The following is a 22,500-nucleotide window of genomic DNA, read 5'->3' as shown; positions in this document are numbered from 1 at the left end:
CAAAACCGGCACGGTGAAACAAAACAAACTTACCCGTTCTTACTTACTGAAAACAGCATAACAGAAAGTTGAAATATTTTGAAGTATTACTAAAGTATTCGATATAAATTTCACAATAACATTTCACTGTAATACTTATCTTTAAACCTTCTTTTCTATGTTACTGACGAGGATCGGGGCGAACGATTAAAGAAAATAATAAACCAACTCTTTGTGGGATCATCCCTCGCGATATCTATATGTGCGTAATATTACATTCAAATTAGACATCTGCGCTTTTTTTTTTCAATTTGCATGAATTGTTCCCTCTTAACAGCAGTCAAAACACTTTCCAGACACTTCAGGCAGGAATAAACATTACACTTTAAATTCTATTGATACTACTGAAGGCATCACGAGACTTACTGCGTTTTCCTTTTGTCAGAACTGGCAGGCCAGACCCCTTAGTTTGCAAAGAAAACGCAACAATTTGAAGGAACCCTTGCACGATAATCTCTTGCATTCTTCTGGAGGAATATATATCATCCTCAAAGTGTATTAATTTGAAGGCGTTGCAGAGTTAGTGCTTCCAAATGCCCGGTCTGGCTGGTCAGTCCTGTCAAATGGAAAGCACCCTGAAACAGCTGCGCGCTCGGTCTTAACATGTTGTCAACCGGGTATTAGTTTATGTTAATTTACGGAAAGCAACCCTTTGAAATGACCATTTATCTGTCAATGCTGACTGACAAGCTTGAAATGGAAGCCTAGAAGAAACAAGAATGATATAGATCTGCGTATTAACCAGTTCCTTAGGTCAACAAGGCTATAATTTGTCACGAGAAGCACATTAAAACGTATTTACGCACACTGAAAACTTCACTTTCCACTTTAAACAATACGAGCTATTTTGGTCATCACGATTTTACAAGAAAAATACTCTCGTTGCCTGAGGGCAACCTGTGCGACCAGTACTACGGCGTAAGACACTTAAAATAAGCAAGCACGAAATCGAACACTGCGATATTGAAACTCAGTCGAAAATAAAATTGGCCTAATAACAACAACAGGCCTGGCCTAATGACAAAGGGAAAAGACATAGAGTTTTAGATCGTTATCAATTTATTGTGAACCACACGTGAGGCATTTTCAAATGAGTTCGTCTTCTGTTTTTCCTTTTTTTTTTTCTTGACGAAACAGCAAGTTTAAGAAACTTCCGAAACTTGAACATTCTTCTTTAGAAAACTTGAGTTTGAGACCTTTAAGACCCACCTTCAACCGACAGGCATTGTGTGCCGTGGAACAATTTTCATATTATATGATAATCCCACCAAAAAGCTGAAATTCATTCAATCAGATCGCTACGATAAGCAATGTGAATTTCCATAACAAAAACAAACGGTCGAAAAGCCTGTCGGTTGAAGGTGGGCCTTCGATGAAGTCGTAAAGAATTTTACCATCTGTGCTGGACTGGTATCTTTTGCTTATTTCTTCATTCAAGTAGCATTTGCTGATGAACATAACTTGACCACTCAATAAATATAACCGAAAATAGGCAAAAACGCTGGAGCCGACATCTGGCAACAAAAAAACAACAACAAAACAACCTCATGAAATAACATCACGCTCATCTTCGTTTCACACATTTAAAGGGAAAGTACAGTCTAGAAAGAGTTTCTCTAAATTACGAAAACTTTTCCCCAGAAATTCGAAACTAATTGCCGTTTTGTCCAGTTCCCTGTTAAAATGTGACAAGAGCATTGACAAGAGCGCTTTGAAGTTGCCTCTGTCGTGACTTGGAGAGCGCCATCTTGGATATGACTTGTTATGACGTAGCAATAGTCAACAAACGTGTTCGACCTTACCAAGTTCTTCGATCCTCGATCACTTTCTCAATGTTATGTGACCTTTCTGCTTCGAGAATTCAAATGTAAGATAAACTAATAATAATAATAATAATAATAATAATAATAATAACAATAATACATGAGAAATGAAATGATGGTAGAACCAACTGGGAACTCGGAAAAATCCGAGCCCCAGATGGGATTCGAACCCACGACCCTCCGTGATCTAGTCGGATGCTCTAACCACAGTCAAATGACTGTCATTGACTCTGTAGCTGCGTGATGCAGCTCGAGTCAATACCCACATTTCACCCTTGCTCGCCATAGAGTCTCCAGTAGCTCAGTGGTTAGAGCATCCGACTAGATCACGGAGGGTCGTGGGTTCGAATCCCATCTGGGGCTCGGATTTTTCCGAGTTCCCAGTTGGTTCTGCCATCATTTCATTTCTCATGTGTTTATAACATTCTCACAATAATAATAATAATAATAATAATAATAATAATAATAATAATAATAATAATAATACTTTATTATTTATATAGCGCACTCTCCAAAATTGCTCACAGGCGCTTTTCATACATCAGTTAAAAAAAGTCTAAAACCTATTATACATATCTAATTAACACCTAAATATAAGAATATAAATGACATAAAAAAATTGATAATATGCTAATTTAAAAAGATGTGTCTTGATTTCCCCTTAAAAATTGCAATACTAGGACTACACTTGATGTCCTTTGGTAATTTGTTCCACATACAAGGAGCGCTAACCGAAAAAACTCTGGATCCATAAGATTTGGTAAACGGTGTCGTGGTTCAATAGGTAGTAGGCCATGTAAGCCATAAGTGCGACAGAAACTCAAGTCACTTAATACTTACAAATTTTCTAGTCAATCAAACTTGGCGGCAAAAATCAGCCACAGCAAATGTAAACAAGACAAACATTTTGAACATGCGACAAAGAAATATTCGAAAAGCGTACCTTTTTCACTTTCTTCCTTCAGCGACAGCAGTCTTTCACACGGGGAAGCGTTTAATTTAGAATAAGCCGACGAAATTTCAGATGTTCAGCCACGTAGCAAGGCTTTTTCACATCAACTATTACCGCTGTTGGGGTGTACGCTTTCGAGGGGGTTGAAACTAGACACATGTCTAGACTTGAGAACACATTTAAAAATCTAAAAAACCGAAGCTTACACAGGAAAATTAAAATTGAAAGAAAAGTTGGCCGGCGAAATTAAACGTGGACGGATTCCTCAAACGTGAAAACCTGACTGCTATATTGTCTGTTCGGGTCTGTCCTTTTACCAAGGAGGATTCAAACGGGATCTTCAGGTACATGAATATTGGTCTTGGTGACATTCGCTTCATACGGAAATCTCAGTCAACTAGTCCAAAAGATCATTATATTGAAGCAAGAAAACTGAATCAAGCCATATATAGACGACTTTCACTGTTATGTGCTAATAAACGCAACTTGAAATGGGGTTAAATTTTGTTAGAAGTATAGAAACTACTGAAACGATTTACTCTTACCATTCGATGGAAATATATAAATCGATCGTTTGTTTTGAAGTTGTAACAGGGATCTCGTAGAAAGCCACGGTAGACAGATTAAACTTGATTTCCAGGCATTTATTTCACAGCAATGAGCGCGGGATAACACTGCAAGCTCTCTTTCGCTTTGTAAAAAGTCCTGCATAGTCACATATAAAACCCTGTTTAACGTCCACAAAGTAAATGTGTTCAGAGGTGGAGCCAACATCAATACAATTTAGCCTCTGGATTAAGATTCAAGTCTACAAATTACTCTCCGCGCCTGTGTTTTTCGTCTTTACATCAAGTACATTTAGTCAACCGAAGAAATCCTTGACTATGGCTACGTCATAGCCTCGTTTGCATACACAAAAACAAGGATGGCGGATTTCAATTTAAAATTGCCTATTTTTGAAGCGTTACTGTTGGTTATTTAAACGCATTTAGTCCAAATGAGTGGTCAAGTATGACGATACACATGGGTAAAGAACTTTCGATTCATTTATGTTATCATTATTGTAAGGAGCTCGTTTCAAGTGAGGATCCATACCACTTATTCTAGAGGGTCCAGCACCAATCCTGGAGGATTGCCAGTTCTACTTGCTTTCAATATTTTTTTTTAGAATTGGTTTTCGGGATTGTTTTCAATAGCATTTTCCACAGTTGATAAAAACAGATTATTGCAGAGCATTAGGGGATTGAAATGCGGACAAACATCGATAAAGTGTCTGTCTTTGTCATCATATTAATCCCATAGTGCTTTGGGCTCTAGATCGTGACGTCAATTGAAAAGAGTGCTATTGAATTGTCCGGTTTCGTCATCCTTCGGCAGAAAAAAAGTGTTCGTCGTTGAAATTCGTCTTTGCAGAATAACTTATTTGGATGGCCAAATGTCACTCAATGGCTCATTTTCCGCACTGCCTTTTAGCACAGCTCAAGCATAGAGGCACTGTACCCCAGTAATCCAGGGGCCGCACTGAAGTCTCGCATTTCTAAATTGTCAAACGGCCTCAATTCCGCCAGTTTGCATCATCAGAAACTTAGTTTAGTTTATTGGAATCAAATCGCGCGGTGTGATTGGCTACCCGAGCGGGCAAGATGGAGCGATACTGCCCGCTCGGGATTTCTCGCTTCGTCCCGCAAGATCAAAGATAATTTTTTGGCGTTTTAAGTCATGTAATAAATCCTTTGTTGACCAAGCTTGTTCGGTCAAGATGGCTGGATATTGGCCTCGTTCTTTTTTTGCGTGTTTATGAACCTCGACTTCGTCTCGGTCCATAAACACGCAAAAAAAGAACTTGGCCAATAACTAGCCAGCTTGACCTCACACTTGGTCAATAACCCATATATATTGCCTTAACAGGAAATATTCAGCATCAATCATGTTTCGGACAAATAGAAGCGAACGTCATGCTTTGGAAAACTGGTTTGTTCAGCAGTGCCTCTCACTGGTTTGTATTCCTCGGCAAACTGAGTCTCATCTTCATGCATTCTGCCAGCTTTCAAACCACCTCCAACATCACATATATGAAACCTTCTCCGTCATTGAACATTCCAGTCACCAGAACCACAAAGACAAATTCAGGACCGATTGCACTAAGCAATTATACGTCGAACTCAACAATACCTGTGAGTCTGATTACAATGACACAGACGTATAACAGTAAGACAGCAACCAGTTTGACAAGACAGGGCACGAACACCAGGCCCACCAGCTCCAGCACTACACAAAGGAAGGATGACCATTTTTTATTTTATCAAAAGGTACGTTTTCAAAGTGATATGAAATGGTAAACATGCTTACAGCTGTGTGATTTAATTAAGTATCGCCGTCCATATCAATTCCAAACGGATAAAATATACGACATTGGTCGAAACAAAAGAGGGATTATAGGGGAATTTCGAGGACCTCTTCCTGTAACGCAACTCATCAACGAGGAGGGACTTCTGCAAGTTTTAAGCTACGCATTTTATCTGTTGGGGATATGACTATTTTATTTGCAAACTATGAAAACAAACAGAAAATATCCAATTAATAGCTTCAGCGGTCCTACGCATTCGAATTGACTGCGTCATCGTACACAAGGACAGTTTGATCAATCCGGATGTTTGAATGTCTTTCTTTTTTTTTTTCATGTTTTGCAGATCGGCGGATGGATAACTCTCGGAGTTGTAATCACAGGATTTGTGTTTCTTGCAGTTACTCATTATATTTCTATACGTCACGTTAATCGAAAGCAAAACATTAAAGAGCCATTTTGTTTTCGTTCCAGAGGAGCTCGGTCGGCTTGACTGAACAATGTGTGGCAACACAAAGCCCGAATACATCACAAGAAAGAAAGGACTATGCCGCTTATTGATGTCCGATGAGAACTACTTTGAGTATTAGACCTTTGCCATCACCTTAAATAACGATGACCCCAACCAGGTTTCTGAGCCTGCGAGACTGAGCACCCCCAGCAAACCATTGTTTTAACGAAAACCGCTGGTCAGCAACCTGGTTCTAAGGTCTTCCATTAGACATATATGCCACAGTACATGTATCAATACCGCCTGGAACTGCACGGGGGTTGTGCAATGTTGCTTGAACAACTAATTCAGTATTCACTGTATAAAAGAAAACTATTGTAGTTTTCGGCACTTTGTGTTGAACATTCCCCAAGGCGTTTTTTCTTCCCTAAAAGAGGCCCAGTGGTAGTAAGAAAAATTCAAAGAAACTGTGCAGCACAAGATTGCAAATGAATGGAAGAGGAAAATTTAAATTTTTGCCCGAGAATTTAGAATGTGAACCTGACGTTTCGAGGATACTCCATCTTAATCAGTGATTTGGTAGTAGCGGACTGAAAACGCCACCCGATTCTTGCCTTTTCATCTGTTTTCATATTTCAAGAGCTACTAAAAAACTCCCCAGTATCGCAGTCTGACACAAAATGTTAATTCGTTTGCCCACGACGTGAAAGGTGCAATTGAGGGCATTCCATTCTGTACGAACGTCACGAAAACTGTAAATACCCAGTAATTCGTAATTATTCGAAAATTTAATCATCATCATCATCATCATTATTTTGTTAATTTTAATTTTATCTAACCGAGCACTGAGAGAACTGTAAATTATGTCAATTTTCACGAACTTAAAGAGGATCAAATAAATTGTTGGTTTTTGGACTATTTTCTTCGCTTTAATTGTCGATGACATATATATTTGAAAGCTTTTTCTTTCCCTTGCATCCTAGCATTTCGGTGGAAAGCGTTTCAAATTCTTGATTGCCAAACCTCCCTTAATTCATATTCCAAAGAAAAAGATATAATATCTCTAGAGCAACATAAAAAACCAATTCCAAACCTCCATTGAAACAGTCAGTTGCTAAACGACCGATTTCCAATAACTAAATTTGCTATTTAGAGGTATAAAAAGTTAAATATTGGCTCCTGCAGCTGTTTGTCCTAGCAATCTCCATTTTCTTTCAACGATATCAACTGAGGTCCTCCATTGTGAAAATTGATCGATGAAATACAAATACATAAAGCGATAAATTTGGTCGATTAAAAAAATGAGGTGGCTTTGGAGCTCGTCTAATTAAAAGAAATGCTTTTTAACGGGTCTGCTCTGCAGGATGTCCATTGTAAGCAACATTAAACACACGTTTCACCCCAGGTGGATGCAGGTTTCGTTTTCGGCTTCGTTCGTGGATCTTAAGGTATAACAAATCTGTTTTAAATTCCCATAAAGTAAAACAAGCTCAAGTTTTCAGCCGCTTAACAGCGTGGAACGTTATTCCTAAAAGAACACGAGGATCCCTAGAAAGACTGAAAATGAAAAATAATCAATAATTCAATCGGCACCCAGCTGGACTACCATTTAATTTTTCCCTTTTAGCTGTTCCTTTGACTTACACCAGTTTGATTTACGAGAAATATAACCGTGGGAAACAAAGGAGCCGTGACTCTGGTTGTAATATATTGGATACTTTTAAAAGACCGGATCAGACAAGTTTATAAATAAGATATAACTACGGTTTAATATTCCCGAGGCAGATAAAAGCCAACAAGGTAAGAACCTATTTTTGAAAAGGGTACTCTTCTTCATCGTCAACAAGGTCCTCTCCTCTCGAAATCTAAACAAATTTCCCCCCCGAGATCTACAATACAGCTGTGATAAATGACAGGCCGTTGTCTTTTTCACACCTTGTTTGCGCTCAACGAAAAGTCCTTCTGCGTCGTGTGACGTTCTATCATACACTGTTTATCTTTTTAACACATTCATGCGGTATGAAGAAAACGTTCCGCTTAGCGGAATACTTGATAAGAATGGTTTCAATCACGTTTAATTGTTGGTGATTGATCTTTGTACGCTCTTATCGAGCCCGGGCTATGAGAGAGGAACAGTGTAGTATAGCGAGCCAGAAGAGATTAGCCCCAGCACGGGAAAACCGATCAATTTAAGGGTACGATTGGTGATAAACTTGAAATTACATTTGGAGGTTAGAACAGCGAGGTTCAAGTGGCGGGGCGACTGAATTTCAGTTAACTCAGTCATTCAATACACTGAAGAAACTGAAGAAACTAATTTGATCAATTTTTTTCTTATAATATTCAGATGTTGCTCCGATTGATTTCAATTTTGGCAGTAATACCTCTGTTCATCCAGGAAGTACGCACAGGTAAGAATAAAAATGGCTTTTGGTTTTAAAATGATAACTTCTATTGATTCAGTGTCGATTTATTCTCCACATTTCTCTTTAATGATCACAAAAACCACAGTTACTTTAAAGCACAGTGACGAACATCATTCTAAACTTGGATTTATAAGGGAACGTTTATACTGCAGGAGACATCCGCGTGTTTTTGACGACCATTACATCGTTAGTATATGAGCCTTTGGGCCAGCAATCAATTAGTATAGACATAATTTACTTCAATTAACTGCTAACGAAATGTCACAACCGTCTGACTAAAACGTTTCCTCTTTGTCTACCACTGATGATGGACAGGTGAGATCATGCAGGTGTGTTCCAATTACGAAAAAAAACTTGCCCTCAACTTGAAAACGCCACAGAAATAAAGCCAGTTTGAAGTTGTTTTGAGTAAATTCTACACCAATGAAGCGGTTTGAAAAGCACTCGGTTTGAGAGCACCTCTTTAAAATCGGCGGGTCTAAAACACAGGTCACATTCCACAGATCACTCGTTGCAGGTCATTGTTTTAACTTTTGGAAAGTAACCAAAACCCTCAATTTGGCTAACCCTAGGCCTAAGTTTGGTTTTTAGGCCTAGGGTTAGCCAAATTGAGGGCTTTGGGTTACTTTCAAAAAGGTAAAATATCGGACCTGCACGGCGAGTGACCTGTGGAATGTGACCCGTGTCTTAGACCCGCCGCTGTACACGTTAAAGTTTGCAAATTTTCATAAAATTCCGAGAAGTACATCAAACATTAAAGTGCTACAGTTCTATGATCGGAAAGTCACTTCCTTTTTTCCTTCAGATTTTAAAAGTGTTTGTTTAACACCTTGACTGGCAAAATTTGAGCTTTGATTTTTATCCAACGGCTGTTTACTTTAAGTGTAAGTTTTGAATTTCACGGTCCGCCATTACTCACTTTGCAAGCTGACCGATTGGACCTGAGTCCACAGAAAAAGAAGAACTGATTTTCTGGTCATAGATACATTGAATGTATGATGATGAATTGGAATTCTGCAGAAGGTCATCATGTATATTCACTGAACGACGAAAACAAATTTGAATATTTTCTTCTTATTTATGTTCACTGACTTGGACAGAAGCAAAGATAGAGAAATCTAGACAATATAACCAGCAACATCAACCGAGCAGTGGTTCAGGAGAAGGGGCTGAATTCATGAGCAATCCACAGATAAAAGGTACCGCTTTTCATTCGTTTAACGAAAGTTCAAAAGCTTAATAAACCAAGAATCATGCAACATACACTCAGCTTGCAATGCACATTTGATCCCAGGGCGAATCCCAAAGACTGATCGCAGCAAGGGAGTTTACATGCATGATCACCCAGACTTCCCAGGTGTCCAGGGAGGTAAGCTACAGATTTGCGGCTACCTGTGTCATTTTACAATTATTGGATGAGAGCGGAAATGATATTGAGAATTGTCACCTGGCGATTAAGAGATCTCTATAATTGGTAATGCCACACGCGTACGACAGCCGATGCTTCGAAAAGATTACACTATGACGACAAATCACTACGGCATTATCGTGCCATGATTCCGGCGATTGAGGTGAGGGGATTACGGCCAATGTATGCAGCAAAGTGCTTGCACGCCACTGGAGACGGACCTGTAATTTTCATTGCATAATTTGCGACATCTTGTGGGTAATTTTTGCTTTGAAGCTGATTGCAACTTACAATTACCAATAGACCATTTAACAGCTGTGTGCTTAGTTACCTGGCCTTTGAATGAAAATGAGGCTGGAGTTGACCTTGCTTTAATAGAAACCTCAGTGCTTTTCTTACGTTAATGATTTTGTTGTCATGCTTATAAGTAAGAATTTTACATAAGAATAGCTGTGAGGTTTCTATCAAAGCAAGGTCAACTCCAGCCTCACTTTCATCCAAAGGCCAGGTAACTAAGCACACAACTGTAAAATGGTCTATTTCTTTACTGAATACCAGGGCCCGGCGAACCATACCGCACACATTATCTCCACGCCCGCTTTGGTATCGGTGGGCAAAGACGAAAGCGTTCCCCAGGGATAGAAGACACTTTACTCAAGATCTTCAACATACGGTAATAAAAAAAATTTCATATTTTTCATGACTTGCCATGTCAAAAGCAACGAAGGAGTAATGCCTTGTGAAAGATACGGCAGATTCCTCTGCAATTTCTTTAAGTAAGTTGATCAATAGAAAACACACATCAAGTTTGTAATTAATTTGCAGGTTGCCAAAAGAAAAAGAACAGACTTGACTTGCTTAGAAGCCTTGGATATATAAGGAGCAACGGGTTGAAAAGTCTAACTCAAAACTTTCAAAATTAAACAATTCCAAGTACCACTTTTAAGATTTTGAAAAACTTTCGGATAAGACAAGGTATGACACCATTTTGAGGCAAACGAATGAAACAACGGGGGAGCAAACGTTTCCTGACGCCTTCTTTCGTTAGATATTTTTTTACATATCACTGGTAATACTACATTCCTGAACTAGATGGAAATTGAAAGACGAATCGTGGATGGTAATACCTTGAACGCGTTTCAAAAGACATGGTCAAGATTGAAGTGCACTCCTCAAGACATTAATTTTCTCATTTCACGTAGTTTTTTTTCATAGTATCGTTTTCTCTTCGTGTGTGACGTACTTGTAGGACCTCCTTGTGTTGTTTGTGAGAGTTGTTTCAGTTTATAAAATAATTAGGATAGTACGCGCACTCTCATTGGTCAACAGCTGTGTTTAGATGAGAGTATGGAAACACGGCTGTGACATCACACCAATTTTGATTGGTTGGTAGGAAATATAAGCGTGTCAAGAAAATTTGTTACAATCAAGAAGTAAAAAAAAACAGCATTTTCCTTCATTTGTTGAATTATCTTCGAGAAATATTTTATAAAAGCATAGAGTACTTTTTTCCGTGTTTCCATAGCCTCATCTAAACACTCGGGGGAGTTGGGAGAATTCTCGACAGTTATGCCAACACGAGACTGCGTCTAAGGTTTGAATAACTGTCTCGAATTCTCCCGCCAACTTCCCCTCGTGTTTAGATGAGGCTAAGGAAACACGAAAAACGTCCTCTATTGTTTAAATAGTTGTGAGTACCCTTCTTTCATAGGTTTTCATTGTTTTAGTATTGGTAAACCAAATATTGTGAACTAAGGATTACTAAGTGTTAAAATAAAGAAGAATATTATTTAATGTTTCCTCCCACGAGATCAGCTGCATCGTCTGGTTATTGGAAATAAAAGAAAATGTTCGCTTGAGAATAGAACTCACGTCTCGAAGGATTAATTGGGGAAACATCATGGCTGCGGACACATGAAAACAACACAAACAATTCAAAAAAACAAAATTCTGACTACACTCCCTCGCGATTTCAATGCGGAAGTAGTTTATTAGGAGTACGCCAGTCAGTCTGCTGAGCAATGGAAGCCCAGAAAGACTACTTCATTGAAGACAGTGATAATAACAAAATGATTCTTATCAGCTGGATACGGCGTGTTCAATGAATCTATACGATTGTGCGGTGCCAGATACGAAAAACCACCAAAAAATTTTAGGCTTTAGATGTGGCCAAAAAATATGTTGAAACGTATTCATCTAATGCAGCGGCACCAGTCCCGAGGAAAGGGAAGTTTAACGTTGTTACCTAGGGAAAAATTATGTGATAAATACAGTTCGCACCTATTCAGACTACCAAAGAAAAAGTAAAACTCGATCGAGAGGAAGTAACGAAGACAACTGACAGACGTAGAATGATGAAAATCCCCCCGCCAAATCCCTAAATAATACTAATCTATCTCATAATCTCCTGCGGGCCTCTATGTCGTGCCGTCAGAATATTCAGTTTCTGACTAACCCGTTCCCACTCGAACGTCAGAAATTACACTTTTTAGAAGTTGTCAAATTGACCCTAAACAGTCAATCACGATGAAAAACAAAATTTGGAAGTGTCCAATGTCCTCAATTCAAGAAGCAAACACGATTTTAAAACGACTACAAAACGTGAAAAAAATGTCCAAAGAATTCAAAACCTCACTCGGAAGGAAGAGAATGGATGTAGAACCTTTGGTAGAGAAAGTGGATTAGAGGAGTCAATGAGGACACAAGTGAAGTTAAAAGTGATCCAAGATTATACCCTATCAATTTCGCTCTTTTTGTATCATGAAAGAAAGTCAATCAATTTGCAAATAAGTTAATAAACGCAAGTTGCTGTATTTGCAAAGTTTTCTTTGCAAACTTCTCTCTTTTAAGTTTGATAATAAAGGGAGAGATGGATGAAGGACCATTCTGACAACTCAAAGAGAGCAAGTCAACTAGGTAGGAAGAAAACAAAGGGAAGACGAAGATGCAAAGGACGAAGATGCAAGGACGAATAGGCATGCCGCGTACAAAAGAAGTGGTCAAAGAATCCTGGATAAGGCCGCAGATGTTTATTTTTATGTATTATTTTTTCGCCCTAGATTCTAGAAGTTGACGGTTGTTCTAAAGTGTGGGTATTAAAGATTGGCCACCAATCGTGTAAACATGGTTTTCGTGTGAAATATACCCAGATGATTCAGTAAAATGTAAGTCCCGTAACTTACACTTGGCTGGTATGTGGCGGTTATAAGTTGTTGATCTCTCACGTTGTAATAAATTTTAAAACATTTCACTTTCTTTTTTCTACATAAAGGTGTCTAAAGAAGGCTGAGGAGCACCTCTTCGTAAAAACAAGTTTCAATCCACAAAGCAAATGCACAATTTATTACACTGGCGCCCACATTTCCAAAGTGCTCTGTGCCAAAATATGTACACATAAAACTAGAAAATTGCACCAAGCTCTGCTAGTATAAAAATCCACCGTGCATATATGTACAATTCTATTAAATAAAGTTTCCAATGTACAAAGCGCTTCCTGCTAAATCTTTTGAAAGAAGACCGGAAAATCACTCCAGGCCTTGATATCCACCGCGCATAGAAACAATTCCTTTCAGTATACAAACATCTTAATGCTCAATACTACTATATTTACCGGAAACCAAACTACAACTTTACCAAGGAAATAAATAATAACCCAATCATAAGAATGTACAATACAAGGCATGATCACGTGTCATCATCCGAAGACTGCTCCAAGGCAGTGTGTGGGTACCCGGATGTTATATGGTCTGGTTGGGCCTGGAAATCAAAAGCAACAAGAAGTATTACTAAAAACGTGAGTCAAGGATTACTTGTACCAACGAGGAATCTTTACAATAAGGACTTTTCTTGTTCGGCCAGAAAATCAGAACTAACTAATTGAAAGACCATTGCATGACCAGCAAGTTCTGAATTGTTGATACCCTTACAACAGCGCTCATTTACAAAGAATGTAGGGGGACATTCGCGCTTCTTCCACATGATAATTTTTCAGGTTAATATTTCGTTAACAACCAAAGTAAAAAATTTGAAAACTGGACATGAAGCTGAGATAAAGATGATCTTTTAGGACAATTTCAAATCGCTTGGAATTTTTGTGCATAAAAAAATTTGACTGAAAGGCAAAATGTGACTTTTTGACGTCTTTACAGATTCTCAAATGCAGTGCTCTGTAAACCCCATAAAAAATGAGGCGGGTTGAACTTTAAGCCAAATAGGCCATTTCCGAGTTCATGTCTGCCTCCTCTTCAAAGCGAGTCTAAGTGCGAAGTTTTTGTTAAATTATTTTTCATTCATATGTAAAGTAGAACTAATTACCATTACAAAAACTTCGCACTTAGACTCGCTTTGAAGAGGAGGCAGACATGAACTCGAAAATGGCTTATTAATTGCAATAAAATTAGCAGATTGAATGACAGTCCCGTTGATTGCCCCCTTCAAATGACTGCGGTTGGGAAATATGTTCTTGAATAAATTACAAAGTAATAAATTAGTGCTGCTAAACATCACTTCGGACAATCAATGGCGTCGTTTTTCGAATGAAGGCCTCGGAGCGCACTCCTAAAATAGCATTATTTACATACCATTAAGTCCAGAAGACGTTCATTGATAACTTTTATATCCTGATTCCGAAGGACTAGGTCATTCTTTAGTCTAACGAGAGAATTTAAAAACAGTGTGATTAAAAGACCTTCACTTTTAAAAATGTGCATCCGTAATGGTGTATGACAAGATTTACGCCCAGTTCAAAGTGTTTGTGTGTGTGTGTGAGGTTCGGCTTTCCTTTACGCAGTGTCTGTCCGTCTCTCTATCTGCTGTTTGCGTGCATGTGTGACTGGCATCAAAACGTAATTTACGGCTCGTTTAGAGGGAAGAGCCAAAACGCTTAAACCCAAGCCACTCCCTTTGGTACTGAAATACAATTGATAAGAGAAAAATAACTCAATAAATTTAGATTTCCGCTAACATTTGTCTCCAATGAACATTTTCCCCGCAATGATATCTTTGATAATGGGTAGTCCCACAAGCTACCAAAGTAGAGCTACGCATAGAAGTCTTAAAACATTTCTGTAAGCAATGTTAAGCCATTACTTTGTGGGGGGGGGGGGGGGCATATGTGTGGTATTCATGCGAAGGTAATGGAAGATGTCTAATTTGCCAACAACATACTCCAAAGACCGGATGTAAGCCCTACCTTTCCAGCTTTGCTAAAGCGGCTCGCTTCTGTTTCTGGATTCTTAGGCTTTCTTGCTCGGAGGAGTCAAGAACTCTGAAAAAACAAGTCGGAAGATTTTCCTTTTTCGAATTCCGACAGTGGTGTAAGCCTGTGTTCTTTTATTAACCAGGGCAGTGCGGCCCAGCGGTTAGGGCGCTTGCCTTGAGATCCGGGGATACTGGGTTTAAGACTCGTTCTGACCACTCGTTGAATATGTTCCTGGTAATCCCTGGTTCAACCTCTCAGCAGCACTTATAAATAGCCAACTAGCTTGCCTCCGACCAGTTGGGATTCTTAACAGTTGTCGTTGAATGTTCTGTTCTGTCGTGAATGCGTTTCATTGGCCCTGAAAAGCCCCTATGGGGGAGTGGTCAATTAAGTATGTACCTTATTTAATCCCAGTGTTTGCAAGTACATGGCAAGCACACTCCAATTGGATTCCGAAATTGCATTGTTGAATGCAAAGATCTCTTTTACAATTAACCTGCAGCAGTTTCTAGCCTTTTTTAAGCTTGGTGTTTTCTCCGCGTCGTTTGACGTGTTCTGAGCGTAAATGGGACTATGAACTAATTATTGCTTACTCGACGAAATCCTTGCTGCACAACGAGAGAAGACCGCTCTAAGCTAATTTGCTATTGTGAAGAGGAGTTGTCACTTGCTTGAAGAAAGACGGCAAAAAAATTGTATGCTTCAGCCTTTCTCCTTTCTTCATTATGGATAAAATAAATAATGCAAGCATGAACCTTCTGTACTTACATTACCTTTGATAATTGTTGTTCAGAGTCTTTGTGGTCTTTTTGCATTCTCTTATTACCTGCCTGTAAGTGGGTGCTAAAGATCTAAAAATATGTCAAGGTCACCAAACGCACAGAGACAGAGGTCACCAGAAACCACGCAGCTCTTTGCAACCTCTACGGGCCAACTTTACGGGCCGTTTTCGGGTGTCACAATTCCGTTTGTATGTCAAGAAAGGAGAGGATTTAAGTCGTCAAACTTCACAGTCCTTTTTTCTTTTGGTTACCTTAAAAACATGTTAAAACATCGGCTTTCCAAAACAATCGGTTGGCACTTTCACAAATTACTTTTCGGGCCCGAAAAGTTTTCGGGACTTTCGAGAAACGGGCCCCAGTTTAGGATGCAGCTGCATCGCATTTATAATAACGGTGGATACACATTTCAGACAGTGGTCGAATATCATTAAGTAAGACAATGGCTGGAACCAAGGGTGCGTTTCTTTGGAAATATCCAAGATTGGATTTATGATCTCAGAAGATCACAAGCTTTCTGAGTCAGCCTTTACGCTTATCTTTCTATTCTTAGAAAGCCACGAATTCTTCGGCTCTACACGCACTATTTAGAATGGCAAATAAAAAGAAATAGACAAAAGAATGTATGCAAATTGTGCAAATTGTGCAAAATGATGTAAATGTGAGTCCCCTGATGAAGGGTTAGTTCTAAAAATAAAACGATACGCGCAAAATTACGCGCAAAGGTTGACTCAATGATACAGTGCATAGGGAGGCTCCTCCTCATGGGTTCCTGGGATGTGCTAATTAGACTCGCTAGCCTCGCTCTCAAGCAACATTTCTTTTGTATTTTGTACATGCCTACGAGGCTAGTGAGTCTAATTAGCACATAAACAAAACAATATTTTTTTGGCCGCCATTTATGCATTCGGTCTATGTGGATAGGCTTTCTTTTTCTTTTGTTAAAAGAAAGATGGGTTGAACGTGTCCAGAATCCCATAACCGACAAGTGTCGATCTCCACTCATTTGGCCTTAGCCCATCAGTTTACGATATTATCTATTTTTAGAATACAGGGCCCGCCAAATAATAGCCAATCAGATTAGGCTTAATAACAGACCGCAACGCTCCTGATTGGTCAGCAACCAAGTAGCCGCACGAGGGTTGCACGTGCTAAATGCAAAATCGTGCGCCGAACGCAATGCCGCTATGTTTTGTTCCTGCAAAAACCTAGCAGTAGCCGTTCTAAAAATAGACAATACCGTAAATGGACCTCTTTAGCTTGTACGTTGTGGTCTGAAATAGGAAAACAAAACGTACAAGCTAAAGAGGTCCATTGATGGGCCTCATTCCATCGCAAATAGAGACTTTTGGTTCACGAACGTCTGACGTGTCAGAATTCAAATAAACTGTTTTCATTTCGTGATTTGAGTTCAGTCTGCTTCCAAAAAAAAAAAAAATACAAAATGATGATGATGATAATTGTCAAGTGAAGCTATGATCCCCGCAGTTAAAGGGGCAGTGTCATGGATTGTTAGTAAAAATCTGGAAAACAGCGGAGACCTGATTACCGATGACAAACGAAAATTAATGGCCAAAATTTCTTCAAAACGGCTATTTTAGCTCACAGAAACCATTCTTAAGTGTTTTTGGTTACGCGTACCCAAGATTCAAATGATGCCAATTTGAAAACGTCGGGGCGACGTTTTCAAGTACTCCCCTTGCATCTTGGATAAATTCCGTAATAACTTAGTGAGACTCATTTTCTTTTTAAAATTTGATCGATTTTTATCTCACTGCGGTGATCCAGAAGCAATTTTAGAATGAAAAGGTTACTGAAAGTCGATTAAGTAAATTTATGGTCAAGATAAAAGGGGTAATTCCCACGATACTACCCCTTTAAGAACGCAATTTTAGCAATTGCGTAGAGAAGCCTGAAAATTTCAGGACTTCAACGGGGTTTAAATCCGCGACATCGCGATACCGGTGCGACGCTCTAATCAACTGAGTTATGAAGCCACTGACGTTGGGAGCTGGTCATTTGTGGGTTCTAATGTTCCCGTGATGAATGAATCAACGATGAAATGATATATACGCTGCGTTCTTAACTGCAAGGATCATAGCTCCACTTGATTTCATATCCGCAGTACAATATATGATTCATTTCATATATAATTTCATCGTTGATCGTTGATGATGATTGTGATGATAATGATTACGATGAGGAGGCAGTGTGGCCCAGTGGTTAGGGCGCTTGCCTTGAGATCCGGAGATCCCGGGTTCAAGACCCGCTCTAACCACTCGTTGAATTTGATCTTGGTAGTCCCTGGTTCAACTTCCCAGCTGCACTTGTAAATAGCCAACTGGTTTGTCTCCGGCCAGTTGGGATTCTTAACAGTTATTGTTGTTGTTCTGTTCTGTCGTTTCGTTGTGTTCCATTGGCCCTGAAAAGCCCCTATGGGGAGCGGTAAATTAAGTATGTATTGTATTATTATGATCGTAACTTATAAAAACAATAAAAGATACGGAAGCCTGGAAACTTCAGTGCGGCCAACAGCCTGAACGGGTTGCAGTCCCATCCCAGCCAACTCCCTCATTCTTAGAAAATGAGACACCAGAGGACTCCTTCCCAAAAGATTGAAACCCACGCGCTCAAACTCAGGACCTGGGCCGATCTCGTGTGACTGTGTGAAGATATGTACATACTTTCAAGAACTTTTAACTGGCTGTGTTAGCTGTCAGCTGAACAGTAACCGAAAGTACAGTCACAGCTCTGTGTACTCGGGTGGTTAATACAGTTGAACCTTCATTGAAGGCCACCTCTCTGTAATTAATGGCCACCTCTTCAAGACGATCATCTTGAAAAAAGAGGTGTCCGGTCGTTGCAGACAAGTGGTCATTATAGAAAGGTGGCCGTTCCGAGTTTCCGAGTATGAAAAACCGTGACCTTCAAGCAGGTTCTCCCGAGGAAGGGGCAGCGAGAGCCCTTCCCTGCTCCGGCAGGTGCTGGTGGAGCCAACGCGTGAGGTCACTTACCTTATTGTCATCTTCAACTTTAAAGCACTTATGTCTTCCGTGTTAGCAGAGGTCTCTTTTCTTCTTGCGTTCGCTGGAATGACGAGTTTGGGAAAAGAGACCTCCGCAATTGGGCGAAACTTACTTTGATCCAACCGCCGTCCACAACCTTGGAAGGCACTCCTCAAACCCCATGATATGGGGTATGCGCATTCCAAGCGGATTCCTTTACAGTAATTCCGCTGTTGTTAAGTAAGTCCAAACAACATGAAGCATCACGTGAGGATTCGGTCGCTAGGTAACCGCCGCGCATGCTCAACATAGTGAGTTTCCACTCATGGATGAGGTCTCTTTTCTCGTACTCGTCACTGAGCTCAGGGAACGGAAAAGAAAAACACCTCTGTCTGCAGTGAAACTTATGTCAACAAACGCACGTAATAAGATGCAGACCCAATAGTTTGCCATGCATCCAACAGAACGTCAAACCCAAGCATTTTCTACGTGTTTATAGCGATAGGGTAAGTGCCAGGGTTACTGTTTTGTTTCTTTTTTCGGGGAGGGAAAATGCAGTTGTTTCGCTTTACTCGGGGAAGGGAGTTTAGGGGCCACTTTGTGAGGTTAATTGCCTGGCACCCAGACGAGTGATGCCGCGGTTGGGGAAAAAACCAAGATGACACTTAGGGCGACTTTCATATGACCTTGAAAAATAAACGCAAAAACAGAACGAAAACAGAAATGCAAAACATTTAATTGGCTTATAGAACAAAAACAAACGAGCGCGAATTTTCAGTAGCTTAGCGAACGCGAATGCAAACAACGTCATCTCTCCATGGAACTTTCTGGAAAGCGACCGGCATTTCGCTTTGACGTCAATTGAAATGCAATAATGTGATTGGACAATCGAACTGTTTACTGCCCATATTAGGAGTTTCCTTGGCGGGAATAAGGAGTTTTTTTTTTAATCTTGCCAAACATTGGTCCATGAAACAAATTGCGAAGACTATTTCAAGGTCATACGAAAGTCGCTCTATAATATTCGACGTCTCTCCAATCAAGAGCCTTTCACTCGATATTTCCAATTTTTAACAGTGGCACAACAGCATAGCCAGATCAATTTCTCGTCACAAGTAACGTTTTAACACAATTCTAAAATGTACGAATGAAAAAAAAAAAGTTGTGACAACTCAAAGTGCACCTAAACTCAAATATTTTCCGCTGATAAAATGAACCTCCACCAAAAAAAGCATACGTTACCATTTTTGCGTCGGAACGGCGGCATGGCTTCTTGCGAGATGCACACATGTGAGGTCGAGCTTTGAAAGGTACGAGTCTGTTCTACGTCTTACGACACAAACTTCTTATAATTCTATGCAAACAAGGATTTCAAAACGCGAATGGAAAACTGTTCGTGATGCAAACTCAGAAATGAACCATCCCTCTCGCTAGCTCGACCGTGCCTCAAACAGTCACTAATTAACACTAACTTTACATACATCAAACACCACATAAAAAGAAAAAATGATGAGACAAAAATAGAAGACAAGTTTTATCATATGTGGAATGATAAATGAAAGCCGGGAAAATGCTTGAGTTCCAGTTCATTTTTGAGGAATGTTCTAAATTCCCAAGCAAAATCTTTAAGGAAAGAATGCATCTAATTTTATTGCTAATGTATAGTAGTTCTGACTTTGCATAAAATTACCTCGGTGCTGTCAAATGCAGGAATAGCAGTCATCCCCATCCGCGAGGGAGACAATTGGCCAGTCTGCGTGGCAGCTTTCTCTCTAACAGGTGGAGCATTGTATTCATCCAGGCAAGTGTCCACGTCAAACAATATGTTAGCTTGAAAAAGAAACAATGCCACCCTCTTTATTTTACTTAGATTCAACCAATAACGACGGACATACGCTCAAAGCTTTGGCTTTTATATAAATTCTAATAAATCATTTCAGGATTTCAGTAATGCTTTATCACTGCTCAAGATCTCATTCATTAGTATGTCCGCAATGTCTGCATGCAATGTCTGCATGTCTGCATAGATTCAACCAATAACGACGGACATACGCACAAAGCTTTGGCTTTTATATAAATTCTAATAAATCATTTCAGGATTTCAGTAATGCTTTATCACTGCTCAAGATCTCATTCATTAGTATGTCCGCAATGTCTGCATGCAATGTCTGCATGTCTGCATAGATTCAACCAATAACGACGGACATACGCTCAAAGCTTTGGCTTTTATATAAATTCTAATAAATCATTTCAGGATTTCAGTAATGCTTTATCACTGCTCAAGATCTCATTCATTAGTATGTCCGCAATGTCTGCATGCAATGTCTGCATGTCTGCATAGATTCAACCAATAACGACGGACATACGCTCAAAGCTTTGGCTTTTATATAAATTCTAATAAATCATTTCAGGATTTCAGTAATGCTTTATCACTGCTCAAGATCTCACTCATTAGTATGTCCGCAATGTCGGCATGCAATGTCTGCATGTCTGCATAGATTCAACCAATAACGACGGACATACGCACAAAGCTTTGGCTTTTATATAAATTCTAATAAATCATTTCAGGATTTCAGTAATGCTTTATCACTGCTCAAGATCTCATTCATTAGTATGTCCGCAATGTCTGCATGCAATGTCTGCATGTCTGCATAGATTCAACCAATAACGACGGACATACGCACAAAGCTTTGGCTTTTATATAAATTCTAATAAATCATTTCAGGATTTCAGTAATGCTTTATCACTGCTCAAGATCTCATTCATTAGTATGTCCGCAATGTCTGCATGCAATGTCTGCATGTCTGCATAGATTCAACCAATAACGACGGACATACGCTCAAAGCTTTGGCTTTTACATAAATTCTAATAAATCATTTCAGGATTTCAGTAATGCTTTATCACTGCTCAAGATCTCACTCATTAGTATGTCCGCAATGTCTGCATGCAAGAGAGAAAAGTTCGAAGCAGTTAGAAAGGAGCTATTGAGTAATTATGCAACTAGACCGCGGCTTCAATTTTTTTGAGTTTTATTTTATGTCGGATAAAAGGTTCAAAAAATTGCAAAGCTACATTGTAGCCAGGCTTTGGAATAAAATCTAGACGTATGGCTAGGATGTCAATTTTGTCAACCTTTCACAAGGTTCTTGTTCGGAGGCACAGCATACATCAGTTTTACCTTTAAGATTCTGTGTTCTGTCATCTTGTAATTCTCTTATGTTGTTTGGTTCCAGGAGTTTTAGATTCCACTTCTCCCAAGAATAAGGTGGAGGCCTTGTGCCTGAGGAAATTAATAGAGGATTTTGTGAAAACCACCCCAGCAAAAAGGAAGCCAAGGGGAAGTAAGTGAGATTGGGAATGAAGAGTGTTGACAAACAAACAGACGCAAAAAAGCCGCGATTACAACTGGATACACCAACTGGTTAAGTGCCAACAAACGGAAATGACATATTAGAGGGGTGTCTCTGAAAAGCTTTCTCATTATGGATTATAGCTGTAAAGCGAAATTGAGCGATAAACAAATACATTGACTATCTCGTAAACAGGATGTTTTAAAATAATATTTAACATAGCAAAATATTTTGTCATAAATGAATAACTCTACTAAACTGATGCTGAAACTGGCCGACGAAGTTTATTCTAACAGACTGGACTGGAGGTAGTTTGTAACGGAGGTTCGTTGGTAGACTGATTTGTACCTGAAAATAATCCCTTAATTGGCCTCTTTTTCATGCTCGTTCCATGTTAGCCGCGAGAATTCGAAAAGTCGCACCAGTGAACGAGTTTCACCAGAATGAACAGAAACACGATTTTACACTAAAATTAACTGTACACCGAACAATTTACTTCAAAAGTATACAGTTAGAAAAAATAAACGATATAATCTCCAAACGAACTGTAAGGAGCAACCAATCGTTCAGTTGCGAATTCAACAAGATCACGGGGTCACTGGGACTGCATTCGCATTTACACTACCGCAAACCTTTTCGAATCCGAGACTCTTTTAATGCTTACACAAACACTATGAAGCAGGTCTGAATATAAATATAAAATATGCATTTAAGCTTGCGCGC

The 22,500-nt window shown here is 39.4% G+C and overlaps 2 protein-coding genes across 6 annotated transcripts in view; one reads left to right on the top strand and one right to left on the bottom strand.

Annotated features, from left to right (window-relative positions):
• Positions 1-6,526: 6,526 nt before the first annotated feature.
• LOC137992962 (uncharacterized) lies at positions 6,527-11,232 on the top strand. 5 transcript variants are annotated; one of them, XM_068838572.1, is made up of 6 exons: positions 6,597-7,057; positions 7,957-8,020; positions 9,136-9,234; positions 9,330-9,404; positions 10,002-10,116; positions 10,269-11,232. In XM_068838572.1, the coding sequence occupies exons 1-6, from the start codon at positions 6,974-6,976 to the stop codon at positions 10,294-10,296; spliced, it is 465 nt and encodes a 154-aa protein (XP_068694673.1). In that variant the 5' UTR covers positions 6,597-6,973; the 3' UTR covers positions 10,297-11,232. The 5 variants fall into 5 exon arrangements, with proteins under 5 accessions (XP_068694674.1, XP_068694673.1, XP_068694675.1 ...); XM_068838574.1 differs by lacking the exon at positions 6,597-7,057 and adding an exon at positions 7,077-7,409; XM_068838575.1 differs by lacking the exon at positions 6,597-7,057 and adding an exon at positions 7,449-7,804.
• Positions 11,233-12,756: 1,524 nt separating this feature from the next.
• Positions 12,757-22,500, bottom strand: part of LOC137992961 (protein FAM227B-like) — a 24,265-nt gene continuing 14,521 nt past the window's right edge. Inside the window, exons 10-16 of the mRNA XM_068838571.1 lie at positions 21,606-21,707; positions 20,118-20,257; positions 17,927-18,084; positions 15,417-15,494; positions 14,635-14,709; positions 14,024-14,093; positions 12,757-13,199 (exon numbers count right to left, since the gene is read on the bottom strand). Coding sequence (XP_068694672.1) covers positions 13,128-13,199; positions 14,024-14,093; positions 14,635-14,709; positions 15,417-15,494; positions 17,927-18,084; positions 20,118-20,257; positions 21,606-21,707 — 695 coding nt within the window. The 3' untranslated portion in view covers positions 12,757-13,127. The remainder of the gene's footprint in view (positions 13,200-14,023; positions 14,094-14,634; positions 14,710-15,416; positions 15,495-17,926; positions 18,085-20,117; positions 20,258-21,605; positions 21,708-22,500) is intronic.

This window comes from Montipora foliosa, chromosome 2 (assembly GCF_036669935.1).
Source record: "Montipora foliosa isolate CH-2021 chromosome 2, ASM3666993v2, whole genome shotgun sequence".
Classification (NCBI taxonomy): domain Eukaryota; kingdom Metazoa; phylum Cnidaria; class Anthozoa; order Scleractinia; family Acroporidae; genus Montipora; species Montipora foliosa.
This window is presented reverse-complemented; position numbering and strand designations above follow the sequence as displayed.

What these genes read in the sequence shown, in the direction of transcription:
- LOC137992962 (XM_068838572.1), top strand. Translation starts at nt 6,974, where the DNA reads ATGTCCATTGTAAGCAACATTAAACACACGTTTCACCCCAGGTGGATG. An exon ending in CTTCGTTCGTGGATCTTAAG is followed by an intron (nt 7,058 to 7,956) that starts GTATAACAAATC and finishes TATAATATTCAG; the next exon opens with ATGTTGCTCCGATTGATTTC. An exon ending in CATCCAGGAAGTACGCACAG is followed by an intron (nt 8,021 to 9,135) that starts GTAAGAATAAAA and finishes TGACTTGGACAG; the next exon opens with AAGCAAAGATAGAGAAATCT.